This window comes from Martes martes, assembly GCF_963455335.1.
Source record: "Martes martes genome assembly, chromosome: 10".
Classification (NCBI taxonomy): Eukaryota; Metazoa; Chordata; class Mammalia; order Carnivora; family Mustelidae; genus Martes; species Martes martes.
Window position 1 is genome coordinate 41,669,633 of NC_137898.1, and position 18,920 is coordinate 41,688,552.

General features: G+C 43.6%; 1 protein-coding gene across 2 annotated transcripts; it reads right to left on the reverse strand.

The window, feature by feature from the left end:
* Positions 1 to 1,349: 1,349 nt before the first annotated feature.
* HTATIP2 (HIV-1 Tat interactive protein 2) lies at positions 1,350 to 16,723 on the reverse strand. Of its 2 annotated transcripts, none has more exons than XM_080815838.1 (6): positions 16,518 to 16,723; positions 15,761 to 15,956; positions 13,125 to 13,232; positions 4,907 to 5,044; positions 2,802 to 2,863; positions 1,350 to 2,081 (listed from the first exon to the last, which is right to left on the reverse strand). In XM_080815838.1, exons 2-6 carry the CDS (start codon positions 15,953 to 15,955, stop codon positions 1,856 to 1,858), a joined length of 729 nt encoding a protein of 242 aa, XP_080671964.1. In that variant the 5' UTR covers position 15,956; positions 16,518 to 16,723; the 3' UTR covers positions 1,350 to 1,855. The 2 variants fall into 2 exon arrangements, with proteins under 2 accessions (XP_080671964.1, XP_080671963.1); XM_080815837.1 differs by having other exon boundaries at positions 16,301 to 16,531.
* Between the last annotated feature and the right edge of the window lie 2,197 nt (positions 16,724 to 18,920).

Consider the following 18,920-nt stretch of genomic DNA (forward strand, 5'->3'; position numbering starts at 1 on the left):
TCCAACATAAACTCCTTCTCCAGCATAGGCCATCATCTCCCTGTGTCTGTAACATTTGGAGGGAAATCTGCTAAATTCCTTTGTAACACCCAGTCAACACTAAAGTAAGTAACCCACAGTCTAGAAGGGTGACTGAGCCAGAATCTTGTCTCTTAAGTTTGTGTCTCACCACGATGCTGGGCTTGGGAAGAAGCCACCTTCCTCTCTACTCCAAAGACGAACACAGACTGACCCTCCCCCTAACATCCCATCTCACTATTGAGGCCAGAACAAAAAGTTAAACATGACCTGACGGAAGGTTTGGTGGGTAAGGAAATAACAGAGAGAGAATAAGTTAAAATTGGCCACTGGGGCTAGCTGCTTTTAGAGCCCACAGGCCTCAGGATGTCCTCATGGGGTCCCCTCACTTCATGCTGTTCTTTGGAACCCCTGCCTGGCAGGAGAAATGTTCCATCTCCTTCCTAAAGTCCACATCCTAAGACCCCACCCCTTCCTAAAATACGTCTCTTTCCTGGGTGACTGACAATGGGACTGTCCAATCCCTTCTACGGATATATACCCCCAATTAAAGGGGATGGCCTTTATCCTCTGGTGTCTCCTGAAGCTTGAAATGTACCTGGCATACTACAGACCCGGTAAAAATGGACTGAATCATTCAAATCACTGTCTCTCTCAGCATAGACATTAAGACAGGTTTCACCACTAACCTTTGTTCGTGGATGGAAATTAACACTAGCTAGTCGACTTTGACCCTCCTTCCACATCTTTCTTTCCTTTTCCATAGTTTTTAAAGTGTGGCACTTTGACATACACTTCTACTGGCTATGTGAACTTTTTGTGGTTAATCACTACTGGGATCCTAGACCCTATAAAAGAAATAAATATTTCAATTTTATTCATCCATAGCAAGTACTCATCCAGTCACTGTTAACTGTTACTTCCCGGAAATACACGGCTACCAGAGGCTTTTGGAGAGTGGTTAAAAATAATACAAGCTATGGGTCAGGCTGATTCGGGTTAGAATCCTGGCTTTGCCACTCCCAGCTTCTGGTCTTCAGCTTTGGTCCCTTGAGCAACGCACTTAACCACAATGAGCTCCAGTTCCCCATCTGAGACATGGGGATGATAGTAGCACCTGTAAGGACTGTAAGGATTGTGGAGGGTTACAAGACAGAGAGTAAAGGCTGGTACTTAGCCAGTACTGGATAAATACTAGCTCTATTCTGTCATTCCACTGGCCAAAATGCTGCGTATCAGCACTGACACTTAGACATTTCCTAATGATCACCCAGGACTTATCCATTTATCTTCCTTCCTATATTTAATTCTCCCATGAATTTTACAAGCTCGGTTATATAATGGCTTTTATTATACATCGTAAAGAAGTAGTAAGGCAAGATGCCCCTGATACAAATAACGGCAGTCAGCAGTGGGTAACTCAAAGACACAAATGACAATTTTAGAACAGAAATCATCTGCATAACATATAAGATTTGTGCAGACAAGCCTTTCAAAGCGGGCCTCCCCACCAGTGGCACCAGAACCACTAGGGGAAGCTTTAAGAAAAACAACAGGTTCCTGTGCTCATGCCCTGAAGATTCTGCTTCAGAGGTTTGAGGTACAGCCTATGGATCTCTGTTTTTGAAAAGCTCCCTGGGCAATGTATCGATGTATCCCTGGGCAATGTACCGACCAGGCTCCTCACTGCTGGTGCAGGACACAGTAATTTGTTACTGGATCCGGCAGCTGAAACTAGGGAAACCACAGTTAAAGCACACTGACTTTTTTTAGACCCTGAAAGTACCAATTAGGCAGTGGGTGTTGAGTTCCAGTAGAAAGTGTTTCTCCGGTACGGTCATGGCGTGAGAGAGCTATCGGATTTCCCCAGGTCATGGATGGCCTTATTATCGAGAAGTTCCTTCTTCTTGCCACTTGGGTTCACAGCGTTGTTCAGCATTGCCCTAACCACAGTCGTCACTGGCACAGAGTGCCCACTGGCCCAAGATTCTGGTAAGGAGCCAAAGAATTTCCTAACCAACCACTCCCCTGGGCGAGATTCTTGCCTATCACACAGCAGAACTCTAAAGAGAAAAAGAAAAGCAGAGGAAGAGATGGTTTATTGTCTTCAGACCATACAGGGTGTTATGAACTGTACTGTGCCCACCAAATTCATGTTGAAGCTCTAACCCCCAGTGAGGCTGTATTTGAAAACAGTGCGTTTATGGGGTAATTCGGATTAGTTTAGGTCACAAGGGTGGGACCTTGATCTGACAGGATGGGTATCCTTACAGGAGAGGGAGAGATTTCAGATACCTCTCCACACACACACAGAGGAAAGACCATGTCAGGGCACAGAGAGGAGGCCATCTACAAACCAGGAAGAGAGGCCTCAGCAGACATGGACTCTGAAGGCAACTTAACTTTGGATTCTACCCTCGAGAATTCCGAGAAAATAAATTTCTGTTGCTTATGCCACCCAGTCTGTGGTGTTATTCTGTTACGGCAGCCTAAACAGATTAATACAATGCGTGAAAGGTTTTATTTGGCGAATGAAGAGGATTTTTTTTTTTTTTAAGGCAGCAAAAGCGACCCAGGAAATTCCAGACTACTCTGAACCTGGCACCAACAAATGGTCTACCCTTTCCTTCAAAGCCAGAAGGCATGTTCTTCAGAGGAGCAATTCAACTCTAAACAACTTTTTTCATACCTTAGATACCCTAGTTGTCAACCTCTTCACATGAAAAACTAACTTCTAGGGAATAACGAACAGTAGCGTACTATTAGGAAGTATGAATACTTACCCAGGCCTAAAGACAGAGTAACGATCAAACTGTAATTCTTCAACCCTCGCTTCCACTTCTCCCTGTTAATAAAAACCACTCGTATTTAATCAAGAAGACCAATTTACCGTAATGCTTATGAAGGGAATAACTTGGGGGTTTGAAGATAATCTGCTTCTGCGGGTCTCAACAATTGTAAATATTGTTATCGGGAATTTTCGAATCTGGGAAGTTAAGGAAGAGATCGTTTATCCCGATAGGCAGTAAAGAGTTATAAAAGATGTCCTGAATGAGAGGATGGCTGCCCAGTCAGTCCGGCCTCTCATGTGACTGATTTTAGAACAGATCCAGAGAGTAGGTAACCTGTTAGGAGCTCAGCCATCAGTGAGTAACTTCTCCTTAATCTGGAATTAACATTGCAGGCTGATGAACATCAACCCTTTTCTGGTTTCTAGATAGTTCCAGTGGGTCAGAAGATGCACAGACTCTCTCTGTTACTGTCTTCCTTACAAATCCCATCGGATTTCAAGAGACAGTGAGATTACATCTATACGATGGCTTTAAATTAAATTTGTTAAACAAACCATGAATTTTCATGCCAGGCATCTCTAAGAACAGAAGTGCCAGAGGAGCTCAGGCCACAGGGACACCTGAAGGCCTTGCGAATTCAGTGGCACGCTCTCCTCTTTCTTGGCCTGTTCATACTGTTCATTTGGTGCCTCACCTGACACGTCACATCATCTTGGGTAGCTTTTTAAAAAATTCATTAAAAATTAATGTTTTTTAGTATATTCACAGATATACTTCACCACAACCTAAGTTTAGAATTATTTCTTCACCCCCCTGCAAAAAACGCTACACCAACTAGCACTTACTCCCATCCCCTCCCCACCAGCCCTAGCCAACCATTAATCTTCCTGTCTCTATATTTGCCTATTCTGGATATTTCATATACACAGAATTCTACAACTTGTGGCCTTTTGTGACCGGACTCTCTCTTTTAGCATAATGTTTTTAAGGTTCACCCATCTTATAGCATGGATCATGCCTTTTTACGGGTGACTAATATTCTTTCCTATATATGTATCAGATTTTATTCAACCATTCATCAGCTGATGGATATTTGTGTTGTTTCTACTCTGGCTATTGTGAATAATGCTGCCTCGACCATTCATATACCAGTGTTTATGTGGACAGATCTCTTAGCTTTTATGAAGATAGGTTCTGTCTCTATTAGCAGGGTGCATAGAAGAGTTAACATAGCAGGCGGACATTGTTACCTTAGAAAGGTCTGCCTGCAAGGTGACCTTTGGTTTGTGTCTGGGAACTTGGATTTCAGGAGTGTCCCCATCATTTCCTAACTGATAGGGTGGTTTATATTGCCTAAGCTATTTGTACAAATTATGTGGCTTATGTTGAACATTTGCTTTCCCTCTGGAAGTTTATAATTTTTTTTCCACACTCAAGGTGCCAATGTAATTGACTCCATCAAAACTGAACTCCAGTGCTCAGGCAAATTTTTCTCATTTCTCAACACTCATTGCTGAAGAAATTAAGCATGTGCGACTCTATTGAGAGAAGACTGTTGGAAGCTCACACCCATTTCCTCTGGACTTCACTCCATGCACTCCTTCTCTTTACTGACTTTGGGCTTCGCAGCCTTTTATTGTAATAAATCATAGCTATGAATATAACTATATGTGGTGTCTTGCGAGACCTTCTATCAAATTACCAAACTTGGGGCTAGCCTTGGGGAATCCCCAAAGAAGCAGATTAGAGTTACCTTGAGGTAAGAGCCACAACCAATACTACAATATCACCTACTCTGGGAAAGTTTAAGAATCACTGCCTCAAAGTCTCTTCTAATACTAAGATTCCATTCTGCCATTCAAGACCAGAGCTGTCACAACTGATTTTGTGATTATCAAATAATCAACACAGGGAAAGACATTGGATTTCAAATCACTCCTGTTTACAAAATATATCCATGCAAAAAACAGTACCTGCTGCTATGAAAAAATGGATAACATAGTGCATTTCTGCATCACTTAACATTTTACATTACTTAGTATTGCCAATTAGCCAGGGTTCTCCAAAGTATATGAAAGACAGAAACGTGCACAAACCTTAACTTGCAGATATAAAAAACTGCTTGACTTATCAGCTCCCTTAGAGGACAGCAAGTTAAAATGTTTGCACCCTCCAGCTTTTGCCAGCTCTGCAGACTTGAGGACATAATCTCGATCGACACGAACAAATCCTTCCTGAGGGGGAAAAAGGGTGTGAGTTATTTCCAAAAAGCTATGAGTTCATCTTAAAGATGACTACTCAGGTTGGGCGACAGGCTAGGAGGCCTGCAGGGGAACAGGAATCTAAATAAAATGCGTCCAAGCAGAGGCTCCGGGAAACGCTCCAAGTGTGATCCTCAGGACAGAGAGCCCAGCTGCGGCAGCAAGGCCAGTGAAATAATAAGAACAGTGACATTGAGACACAAACACCAAACAAATCTGCAAGGAACAAAAGGAATAATAAGACCAGGCTAAGAAATGGCTTGAAGTCACACATCTCTTTGTCTTTTAGTCACTTACCGATTCTCAATTTTCTCTGTGTCAGCTCTAATGGGCAGGGGTCTTGTGGCATAGCTGAGAACACTATCCAGGCACTATCAGAACAAAGTCCATTTAATTTCCCACTTTTGTGTATGTTTTACAATATACTTCATATACCAGGAAAGAGTGAATCCTCACTTTTTTTACTGATGGGTATATAATCAAGAATGTTTGGGGACCCCTGGTCTAGACTCAGTTGGGTGAGTGTACTGGTAGGGTATTTCTTCTCAATTCATATCTCAGCATTAGTGTATGCGCAACACATGACAGGTAATCTCAAAAGATTTAAACAGATGAATAAAAGCCCAATGAAAGCAGAGAAAGGCAAATCCAGTTAGGAAACAAAACAAAACAAAACAAAAAAAACTAAGTGGCAATAAATGGGAGAGGGGAGAATGGTGCAAACAGTAGAATGTAAACTCACTTCCAGGGCCTAATGGAGGGACACATGCCTGTACCCAGACGAGGGAAAGCCGGAAGCAACAGCCTCTCAGGACCACCACCAATGCTGGCATCCTCAAAATCCAGAGTGCTGGAGAGGAGTCTAAAGCCTAGTAAACTTTAGACCTACAACTACATAATGAGGTTTTCTATAAGGATGATTCCAAATCGGAAGACTATGTTACCACCGTAATGATTTTTTTTAGTTCAAGATTTACCCTAGGGGACTTATTGATCCTAAATGTTTTATTTCATAAGGAGAGGTGGGTCTTGCACCTCCGGAAACACCATATCCAACCGCTTCATTGGGAGATGTGAAAACAAGGTCCAGTGATCTGGTGAACGTCTGGTCGGAAGAGAAAGCTGAGAGCGGAATGCTGATTCTTGCTTCTGAGTCATGCTCTCCACTGTGCCCAGTTCCTGCTCATCTCACACTGCCTGCAGCTAATGCAGAGGGCTCACTCATAACTGGGGTGGCCCCACAAAGATGTCTGTGTGCCCATCCCCGTACCTGTGAATACGTTAGGTTATACAGCAAAGGGAAGTTCAGGCTGCAGGGGGAATTAAGGTTTCTAATCAGCTGACCTTAAAATAAGGTTATTCTGTGTGATCCAACTGGGCCCAATGTAATCACAAGAGTCCTTAAAGGTGGAAAAGGGAAGCGGAAGAGAAGGGATGAGCTATGCAGTGTGAGGAGTACTCAGTCCCCTGTTCCTGGCCCTGAAGAGGGAGGGAGGGGACTGCACACCAGGGAACGCAGGCGGCCCCTAGAAGCTGGAAAATGTAACAGAATGGATTCGCCCCCCCACCCAGAGCCTCCAGAAGGGAATACAGCCCTGTCAACCCCTTGATTTTACCTCAGCAAAATCCATGTTGCATTTCTTACTTATAGAACTGTAAGATGATACATTTATATTGTTTTAAGCCACTAAAGTTGAGGCAATTTGTTACAGCAGCAATAGGAAACTAATCAGATTTCAATTTTAAAACAACAGGCCCAAACTTTTCCAGATTTGTGTGGAAGTCAGTCATAAAAGAAAAGTAAGCATATTGTAAGTATAGAGCTCGGTGACTTTTCATCAACTGAACACCCTCTGTAAGCAACCCCCAGATCAAGAACTAGAATGTCATCCTGAACCCCAAAAGCCTCTCCTGTCCTCCTGTCAGCAGTGACAGTATATTTTTAACCACACCCGCTACCTGCAGAGCAGTGTTAGGTCTCACTTGGCGTAACATAAACGTCACTGGTCACCACACATCACCACCCCTTTTTCCATGTTGTACACGTCCACGTTTGAGCCTCACAACAGACTCGCCTACGCACTGACTCCAACTCACGGTGCTGCTCTTCCACACCTGTGTGAAGCAAACCGCGTTTCTGCCCTGCCCCTCAGGGAGGGCCCTGAGTCTCCTCAGAGCCAGTCTCCGAATTGAGATTTTACATGTGCTGAAGGAATCCCCAAACTCTGATTCCGAGAACAGGTCTGTTATTCACAATGAAATCACAGCGTTGACTGGTGAAATCAATTCCTTTTCATTGTTGCTGCTGTTTTAGCCCTATTTCTTGGAAGCGTCATCATAGTTGTCTCTGATAAAATGCTTTTTTTTCCTTTCATCAGCTTCTTTAAAAAATAAAGGAAAGATTCAGCCAATCACAAGTCCCTGGACCGACGCTGTCTCTCTCCCTTAATCCAGGGCCAGTAAAGGGATAATTTGATTAAACTGAGACCCTAATTTATTTGGCTTTAGTTCTGGATCAACCTCTTCTTAATAGAGTCCTGCCATCTCCAATTGTTTGATGAAAATTAAAGTGACATAAATGCCATGGGACTTTTTCAATCTGATTAGTCAGCGAGAGCACGTCAATACCACCCTAGCCATCAGACTCTGGCGTCCTTCCTTTCACGGGCCTGGCTAACAACTGACAACCGCTCCGTGAAGGACGAGCGCCCACGCTGCTGCGCAGACCCCCACACTGGGCCCGTCATCCCTGTTCAATGGGCCCTGTTGATGAGGTGCCCATACCTTTCTCCACTGCTGTTCTCTGGACAAAGCTAAATATTGTTTTATTAGCAATCAATGGCTGTTAATCCAAAATGATTTCACAAATCCTCTGAGCCCCCAAGCTAATTATAAATACGCATTTTTCCAAGCCCACAATTTTTGAATTTCACTTCCCCCACCCTGATGCGTGGCCTTTTAGCTGATGAATGAAACTCAAAAGCAGAGGGGTCAACGGCTTTCAAGGACTTAGAAACCAAACTTAAGCGTGGATCCTGGTGACAGACTTGGAGATACCGACACACACTAATTTTCTCTGCAGTGAGGAAGATTCCATTTAGAGATAGAAGGAAGCTGTCTTTAAAATCTAATTAACTTCCTTTCTTGTTCTCTAGCGGTGCAGATAAAAACAACAACAACAACAACAACAACAGAAGAAGAAACAAGCTAAAACAAGCTATTTCATAACCCAGAAACACAGTTTTCATGTGTTTTCCCAGAAAAACCATATTTAGTTTCCCAAACCATATGGCAAGAGAAAAGACATCTCTTCTGAGAGCATTACAACCATTCTGTTGCAGTGTCTTTATGATTCTTTACTCAGTGTGTCTTATTTTAAGCTAGGAATCAGAGCTTCTTCCAGAAAAAGGAACTGATTAAGTAAGTTCCTACTATAAATTTCCTTTCCCAGCACCCGCTCGAAAGAATAAACACAACGTAATACAACTTGGCAGAATCTCCACAGGCTCCACAAACCATTTACTCTTTAAATCTTATTAAAATCCAAGTACTACTTTAAGAAATACTACTTAAGAAATTCTTTAAGAAATACTACTAAGTATTTCTTCTAATCTTCTTTACACATGCCTATAAACTAGGAACACACCAGCTTACAAACAACCTCTCCTAATGAGGTATTTCAGCACTGACGGGCATGACCAGAGAGCACCCCACAGTGACTCAACATCCGGGGCTTCCTTTTCCAAGGAGGAAGGATCTGTCCTTCTGTAAAGGGGCGCACTTAGCCACATTCCTGCTTCAGATTCCTTTCTGCTTTACTCCCATTTCAACCCAGGCCTATAAATTAGACTAGAAGACAGAGATGCAGAAAAACAACAAATGGTATAATCCAAGACCTCATTTGTTGGTGTTTCTGGAGAGCATCTCTCTATTTGATGTACAGTGGTAGAACCAAGATCCTGGTTAGGGAAAAAGCTCTGGATATAAAAAGAAAATCAAACAGATAACTAAGGTTCCTGAGTCTATCTCTTATGTTCTCACATAATGTTTCCATGTGGGGTCTTCTTTTCTCTGGGTGATGGAAGTCAAAGAATTCTGCAGACTAAAGGGAGTCTCAGTGGCCACCTCTTTCTCAGTACTGACGAGGAGGCACCTGCCCATGGGAGCGACCCAGCTCACCCAAGGTCCCATGGCTATTTGGTATCCAACCACAGGCTCAAGCCACAGAGGCCCTATGACTTCACAAGCCCCCTTCTAGACATCGAATCAAATGGTACACATTACAACAGCAGCAAGCTTTTCTCATAAAGGATGAGAGAGCAAACCCTTTCAGATTTGCAGGTTTCTGTTATAGCAACACAGCTCTGCCATCACAGCAGCCACAGATAATACATAAAGTAATGAGAGTAGTAGTGTTCCAATAAAACTTTATCGATACTGAAATTGGAATTTCTTAAATTTTCACATGACATATTATTCCCCTTTTGATATTTTTTAGCCATTTGAAAATACAAAAATCTTCTTAGCTCCATGGGCTATACAAAAACACAAAGGCTGTATGTGGCCCACAGCCTTGGTCCGCAAACCCCTGGATTTGAAGGATGTTTCATTAGAATCAGAAGCCAGGAGACTCTAACAAGGCTTCATGAATGTTACAATGGCTGCTTTAATCACATTACTGGCATTGTCCACTCAACAGAATCCAAGAACCTGGACTGCGAGGAAGCCAATGGAGAGGCAAAACCTTATGATACCACCTCGAACTCACTAGCCACATCCTTCTCTGAATACAAATAAGGAGAAAATGCTATTCTCAGTGACATCTGCGAGTTTCTGCTCTACACCCCAAGCCAATGTCTTCAAAGGGTATTGCAACCTTTACTTGCACACAAGTTGCTTCTTAAAGCCAGTTGAAGGCCATCTGGGACTCCAGTACATAGAAAAGCAGCAGGAGAGGAAGACTAACACACCCTAATGCCTTGTGAAAGCAGCTCCAACAAGAGGATGGTTGGTTTCGTCTAAATCTCCCAAGATGCTACAAATAGTTGCCAAATTTCCAGCCTTGGAGATTCAGACCCAGTAGATCTGGGGCCAAGTAAGGAAGCCACTGCACGGACTGGAGAGCTGGGGCCTGTGGATGTGAGAAAGATCAGCATCTAACACGATTTAAAGAAATGGTTTTCCAAACAGCTGAAAGGGCCAACAGACCTATCCCTACACCAGTTTCAGAGGAAATCTGAGAAGACTGAACTTTATGGGTTGTAATGTTTTCCCCAAAACTCCCACGTTGAAATCATGAGTTCTAGTATCTCAGAGTGTGACCTTATTTGGAAATGGTGTCATTGCTGGTGACATTAAGTTAAGGTGAGGTCATACTGAGTAGGGTGGTTCTTAATCTACTTGGACTAGGGCTGTTGTAAAAAGGAGATATTTGGACAGAGCCCAATATCCCAGACGTACTTGGGAAAAACACTGAATGAAGAGTTACACATAGAAGGAGGTCATCTATGTCATCTATGAGTCAAGAAGAGAAGCCTGGAAGATCCTTCCCTCCCAGCCCTCAGGGGAACCAAAGCTGCCAACACCTTGGTCTCAGACTTCAAGCCCCTAGAGCTGTGAGACACTAAATTCCTGCTGTTTAAGCCACCCTAGGTATGGTGCTTTGTTATAAGAGCCCCAGCAAATTCACACACTGAAGATCACAGAGAAACAAGATGGCTACTCAGAGGGTGTCAATAATGAGACAGAAACCCGGAATTTCTTGACATTTCTATACTGGAAAGTCCTATTGCTAAGGTAAACTGCGGGATGTTCCAGTTACAAAACAGCTCCAGAATGACACCAGGCTTGTACCAGCTTCTTGGTATCTACCTGATGAGCTCTTTTTTCTGTAGACAGGGCTGCCGACCCAGAATACCAGTAGGATGAGCTTGGAAACCCACAGTCCCCATCAAACAACTATTACTACCTAGCCATCTGTGAACTGTCACCTCTTTTGAATTGCCTAAAGTTATCACAACCTCCAAATTTTGTATTGCATCCAACCTAAATTAGCATCAAATTTCTTTAAAAAAGACTTTCTGGAAGAAATGTCAGCTTACTTTCTGTCACTATCCTCTTGAACCATTTAAACCCCAACTCATTTCTGAGATTACGTTTGGCTTACTAGTTTTTTTCTCTGCTTACCCATTAATCCTGTTATCTTTTCAAACTGATTTTGGAGCCTGAGGGGTGGGGAACCAACTCCATCTTAAAAAAAAAATAGTCTGGAGAGGGAAGATATCAGATTCCTCTGATTAAAATTGCTTTACACAATTTCAGTGCAACAAAGCAATTTAGACTTTTTCTTGGGGCACCCTATAATGAGATTTGCCTTATGTCATGAAAATCAACTGCTCTATGCCTAATGCAGTGGTTTTTATTTTGCTGAGTCACTGCCAAAATCAGGCTAGCACTTCAGACAGTTCAACTTGCGGTGTACTAGAACAAAAGTTTTTCAATGCTTTTTGGAGGGCACACTGCTTGTGACTCTTCTGGGACAGAAACTATACTAGATGCTGAGCAGGAAAATGACCCTTTCTAGGAGACACAATGTGCTAATTCCTGGGAGATTAAACTTCTCTATAATCCAGACTTCCCAGCACAGAGCTCAAAACCCAGCTGGGTTCCAAAGTGGACATGACAGAACCGCAGAAGATTTGGAAATACATCCCTACCAAAAGCATAAATAGAATATTCTTTGAATCACCAACAGGGCCAGAGAAATACATCTGAGCTGAACTCCTTAGTTGATATGAACCAACAGTTCTTAACCACATGCCCTCCTAATGAGTCTGATACACGCGCCTGTTTATAAATCTATGATAAGGCCCCACGGCAACATCATGGTCCTGCATATTTAATAGACACATTTAGGCACCTGTGTGGCTCAGTCCGTTAAGCATCCAACTCTTGCTTTCGGCTCAGGTCATGATCTCAGGGTTGTGAGATCGAGTCCCACTTCGGGGCTCCGCAATGGGCATGGAGCCCATTTGGGATTCTCTCCCTGTCTCTCTGCCACTCCCATCTCCCTCCCCTGCCACTTTCACTCTTGCACTCTCTAATAAATAAATAAATAAATAAATAAACACATTTAGCTCTGACAATCTCCTGCCAGAGGAATAAACTATAGTCAAGGTATAAATTAAGATGTAGTAACACTTGCTGAGGATCTACATAGTAAGGGATGACTTTTTTTTTTTTTTAAGATTTTATTTATTTATTTGACAGAGGGAGAGATCACAAGTAGGTAGAGAGGCAGGCAGAGAGAGGGGGGGAAGCAGGCTCCCTGCTGAGCAGAGAGCCCGATGGGGGGCTTGATGCTATGACCCTGAGACCACGACCTGAGCCAAAGGCAGAGGCTTAACCCACTGAGCCACCCAGACGCCCGTAAGCAATGACTTTTAACTAGATAGTAACCTAGGACTTCTGGACAGAGGCAGAAGTGATTTAGAACACCATCAAAAAGAAGATAAAACGTGGATTAGAACAGTTCTGCGTCAGTTAGGGCTGAATCACCACTAAAGGCTGAGTCATCACTAATGGCTAGCTGAATCGTGCCTCTGTTCTGATGTTCTGTATCTTAAGTTTAAAACTTGGCATGAAAATAGGTTGATGTAAATCATTCATGTGAGAGAGAACGCTTTAAATTTAAAACATTTATAAGAAAAAAAAAAGCTTATTGCTAACAGCATGAGCCAGTTACTTTTACTCAGACATAATGGTTTGCCTTAGTCAGGGGATGTAAAGACAGCAATATTTGTAAGAGGCAAGACCTTGTAAATATTTATGATGTCTCCAGCACGAAGGCCTGAACTCAAGGGTTACTTTGAAGGAAAGATGAATTTATCAGTACTATTCAAAGTACAGCAAAGGCTACGGCAGTATATGAAATCGTAAATGATAAGAGCTTATTACATGTCGGCACTACGGATGTAAAGAAAAAGAGTAAGCAAGAAAGGAATCGTTGACATTACCAGCCAGCGAAAGAGAAAGGGGTCTATGTCTTCCTTACCGCCCCGGCTTTTTTTCTGGTAGTACCCAGGCAACAAAATCCAACATCATGACCTTGAAAGGCAGAAGCGTAGTCATCCAACTTCTCAAAGTCCACCACTTCTTGATTCTAGACAACAAGGACACAGCTGTATATAACTTGATGTTATTAAAAAAGAGGGGAAAAAATACTCCTCTAGATTTAAAGAATAAATTACAGAACATTACTAAACAGGCTTCTCATTTATCATCAAACTTTGCAAGTTCTCTGCTCTGGCATCTCTTTCTCCTGCCATTCTTCTTCTATCTTTTCCATGCACGTCTATTTAGTAGGGCAGATTCCTACGGCACGAGAATCATAATTCCACAGAGTGCTTATTTTACCTACTAAGAAACCTCTGATAGAGCTAGAGTGGCACTGGTGCAGAGTGGCAAAAAATTGGGGCATTAGATATTAAACATGGATACACTTAATAACTTACACAATATTAATAAGGTACTGGGTAGTTTTTAAGACCTATGAGCAAGTGACTGTTACAGGTACTGTTCACCAAATGGATACTTTGCTGGGAGACAAACCAGGTTTAATAATATAATTAAACAGAAGTTAAATTAAGGAAAATGCATAATCATATTATAAAAAATTTTTGCAAGCTCATCTTTTTCCCACTAAAAAGCAATTATCTGAATTCAAAATCAACAATGCACTGTATGTCCATGGTACACATAACTGGACCATAAGTGATTCAGATCTCTAAATTCAGGTTCAATTATAATTTTCTCTCTGGAAACATAAAAGACCTGTCTATACTACCAGGAGGGACACCAGTGAAGTACAATGTCAGGGCAAGTAATGGTGTTTGGGATCTCAAAGGCCTAGGTTCAACTCTTGAGCCTGCTACTTAGTAAGCATGTAATTTTGGTCAAGTTATATGCCTCAGTTTTTCCAGCAATAAAATGGGAATGATAATCTTTCCTTCAGTCCAATTCATGAACCACCCGTGTTAGAATCAGCCAGTGAGTGCTTGATAAAAAGGCATCTTAGGAGGTGTCACACCAATACTTCTGAAGCAGAAAATGCTTTTTTTAAAAAAAAAGATTTTATTTATTTATTTGACACACAGAGAGAGTGAGTGAGAGAGGGAATACAGGCAGGGGTAGTGGGAGAAAGAAAAGCAGGCTTTGCACTGAGCAGGGAAGCCTGATGCAGGGCTTGATCCCAGGACCCTGAGATCATGACCTGAGCTGAAGGCAGACACTTAATGACTGAGCCACCCAGGCACCCCAGAAAATGCACTTTTAATAAGCATCCTAAGTAATTCTTGTGCTCACTCAGATTTAAGAACCTCCATGTAGGGATGCCTGGGTGGCTTAGAGAGTTAAGGGTCCGTCTCTTGCTTGTGGCTGAGGTCATGGGGAGATCAAGCCCAGTTCAGCGGGGAGTCTGCTTTTCCCTCTCCTCTGACCCTCCTCCTGCTCATGCACTCTCTCACTCTCTCTCTCTCAAACAAATAAATAAATCTTAAAAAAAAAAAAAAAAAAAGAACCTCCATGTCACTTCACAACTTTGTTGTGAAACTTTAAAAAGATAGTTTGAGAAGTTCTCATCATCCAGGAATTCAAATAAAATGTAGTTTTCCTTCCCTACCATCAGCTCTTTCAAAACGATTTTTCTGGCACTGTGAGCATGCTGAAGAAAAATATGTTCCCATTAAGTGGATAACCAAAAGACATGCCACCAATACTCAATTATCAAAGCACAGAACTCAGTATCAGTTTCTAATTACCAGAGGTATTTGACACACTCCATGAAGCCAGATGTGAAGACCACATATGAACTAAGTCTGAGCAAAGATGTCCATTTTGAACAGAAAAGTCCTGATGGACACAGAATAGATGTAAAATGATCTGACCATGGACCTACAGGGGTTAAGAATATTTATTTGTGAGACCACTTGTTGTTTGGGATGTTCTACCTGTGAAGCCTGTGGGACCAACTTCTATAGCTATGGGGGTCTCGGGATCACACTATAGTTTAATTTACTGTATTTCACAACTCTCTTTACATGGGGAAAGGGATCTCCACAGAGCTCAGACTGCAAACATTTAGGGGAAGTCTGGCGTATCCTTTGGTGAACCATGAAAGTGTGACAATGAAGAGAATATTCCACTTACAAGGCTACAGCCCTGGGAAGTTAGGTACGGCAATTCTTGTAGGTGAATAATCTCACCTTTATTGCCATAGACCTTGCCTGCAATTAACTGACATTAATACTGAGTGGGCAGGTAAATAAAACAGGCAAAATGGTTGAGAAAATGGCCCCAGGTAATCAGGTGGTCTCCAGAACCCAGCTTGAATGGCTCTGAAAACTGGCTCTTCTGTCTTCTGAGCCCTCATTACAAGCCAGGCTGGCCTTCTAGGGGTCTAGATGGAGAGAAGGGCTTTGCCCAAGGTCATACAGTGAGTGGGGAGGCCAACCCGGGCCTGTAACCAGGACTCCAGCTTCCAGGAGGGACTCTCACACACCATTCTGGGCCACACTGTGATCACCTCTCCTCCACCACAGGCCGGGAAATGTTCAGCCTTTAGACATGAATATATGTTCACTCCGCAGAATCACTGCTATTACATTTTTGAGTTCCAGCTCAAATACCCACCACATTTTTATAAGCATCTTCATCGAAGGTGAGCTTTCTCCGGCCAATGAGCGTGACTTTGGAAAACAGGCTCTGTTCCAAGATTTCTTTTAAGAGCGCTCTGCCGGTTTCTCCGCTGGCGCCCAGAATAAAGACAGATTTATTTTGCATCCTGAAGTCTTCCCGAAGCTTCGGCAGTGCCTCAGTCTCGGCCATGCTGCAGAAATAACATCGATAGCTGCTGTTCTTGGGATGTTTAAGGGATGGCCCTTGCTTATCCGGGGTAACAGTGGCGGTTTATTTGCTCTGGGAAAAGATATGTTATTCTCCGCAGTCTCGGCCCAGGGGAAAGTGCTGAATCACCCGCAGGGCGTGGCACCCCGGCCATCGCCCGAACCAGAGCCAATCTACACCTCCGAAGGGACCCTAACAGGAGAATGCGCCCAGGTGCCATGGCATCTAAAGGCCTCGTTCCCGACGCTACTCCGGGTTCCAACCCCATCCCTCCTCCCCCCACTGGGGTGCAAGGGCCCAGCTCGGTCCCCTGCGCGGAGGGGTTACCTGGAGCCAGGCCCCGACCCCGCGTCCTCACGCCGCAGCAGGAGCAGGGCGGCGACCAGTGTCACGGCCGCAGCCGCCACCGCCGCCGCGCTCAGCGCCGCGGGCCCGGCTGTCCGGGCTTCACCCCCTCCCCGCGGTTCTTTGTCCCCTCGCCCCATTTGGCGGGTGCCCCTCCCAGGTGTTCCCGGGGGTCTCCAGCAGCAGAGTCTGCGCCTACCCGATTACGTCTTCGGGTGACTCCGCGACGCCGCTTCCTCGCCCCGCCTAGCGGGGCGGGGCCTGGGGGAGGGCGGGGTGCGGACGGGTGTTTGGGCGCAGGGCCAGGTCCGCCACCAACACGTGCGCGGCGCCAGGCGGTGTCGCGAGCTTGGAGACCGCCCCCTAAACGTCAGCAATCGCGAGCACCCTCTTTCCGCGCTTCGTGTCACCACCCAGGCTAAGCTCGCCCCATCCATGGCCTCAGCCAATAGACCGGACCTTTGCTGGTTTCTAAAACGTTTCAGTTGTATATTGGACAACTCTGTCTCAAGTTCAGCACGTCAAAACCTTAACCTTTGCCACCCAACCACCCCAAACAGATGGAACAAACCTACTCCTTGCCTCTCGTGGGTCTCACTGTTCCTATGCATTCTCACACTCCTCACCTCTCCCTCCTCTATCAAGTCAGAAATTTGGGCGGTCCCCTTTGACTCCTTTTCCTGGCTTTTCCACAGCCCATTTTAATCAAGTCCTGTCCTATCTGCCTTTCAGATACTTCTCTTGTGTAAGCCTTGCTCTCGCCATAGCTCACCAGCATAACCAGTTTCCCTGCCCTGGCCCAGGCGGTGAGCCAGGGTGACCTTCCACACCCCATCCCGTGGTTCGCTCTCCCAAGCCACATCAGCGGTGTTTAGAACGTAACAGTCTACACCAGACAAGCTCTGGATCTTGGAAGTTCTGGACAGGAGTTAGAATCACAAGGAGATAGAATCACAATATCTGTTGTTCAGACAACAGAGACAGAGTGTGTTGTTGGTTATTTGGGGCTGTCCAGGACTCAAATTCCATCCCTATTTTTGGGAATTCCAAAATAAGTGGGAGGCAGGACCCCACCTCCCACTCTAGAAGCCAAGTGAAAGCTTTGTTACCTCACTCAACTCCTTGGGAATTGTATGTAGGTGAGACCTGAGTTCAGTTCATCAGACACTGCCATCCAGGTTTTTCCGCTTTGCGGGGAGTATTAAGTAGATGCAGTGGAAGCCTGAGATAGGGTTTGGCTGGGTGGGACAAAGGTATAGGATAAGGGCATCCTCTGATCTGTCAGCCAGCTGATGGTGTGCTCGGTTCTGTGTTTTGCCTCCTTAATTCCAGACTGTTTTCAGAGCCTGTTCTTTATAGTTTCTGTTATTCTTCCAAAAATTTCGTTTCCTGCTTAAATTAACCAGAGCTACTTTCTCTTGCTTGCAATAAAAAACCTTGAATGATACAGAGCAGAGTGATTTGTTCCCCACTGGCCTGTCACAGTGCTTAGACCCCTCCCTTTAGTCCCTACAGCTTTTCTACTAAAATGCAACTTAAAATCTTGTTAGCTAGCCCTGTCTCAAGAATTCGTTCATCGTATCTGTTGCAGAGATTATTAACTTTCCTCTACTGTCCATTCTTCTTCTCTTCCTTATTATTTTTTAGTTGTGGCATAATTGCTATACAATAAAACACACCCGTCCTAACAGTTCAGTTCCATGATTTTAGACAATTGTGTATACGCCTAGGTAACCCACCTAAACCAAGATGTAGAACATTTCAGTCATCTTGGAATCATACCTTCATTTCTCTTTCTAGGCAATCCCTCCCCATCCAAGAAGCAACCATTTTCTGATCTATTAATACAGATTAGTTTTGTCTCCTACAGAACTTCATTCAATAAAATCGTACAGCGTATACTCTTTGGTGCCTCAAGTTTTTCTGCTCAACATGCTTTTAAGACTCATCCGTATTGTTTGTAGGGTTGCATTATGACCTTCAAAGGCCCTAGTGACCTCATGGGCCCCTTTCTTAATAAAAAAATAAAGTTAAAAATTCATCTTTTATATCTGTGTTACTATACAAATATGTCTGTATTAATTAACATTAATTAAATGTTCTCTTCAGGCTTAAAGTTCATTTTTTCCTCCTGATTGTAAAGAAATTGGAACATTCTCATGGGCCTGGGCACTGTACCTACTGTGCCAAATGGTTAAGACAGCCCTGGTTTTTTCATGTATCAGTACTTTGTTCCTCTGTATTGCTGAGTGGCATTCCATTGTATGAATATCCCACAACAGGTTGCATTATCCTCCTCTTGATGGACATTATTCTCCTCTTAGTTTGTTTCCTGATTTTGGCTATGATGAATAAGGCTCCTATGAACATTCTTGTACCAGTCTTTCTGTGGACATGTATTTTTATTACTCTTAGGTAAATACCTAGGAGAGGAATGACTGAAGAGTTCGCTCAGCTGAACACACCATTTTATACTCCTACCCACTTGGTATCATCAACCTTTTTAATTTTAGTCATTTAGTGAATGTTAAATGATGATATGGCTCCTCATCTTTCTTTTAGCAATATATCTGACCACATGGCTGTCCATTTAAATTCTGTA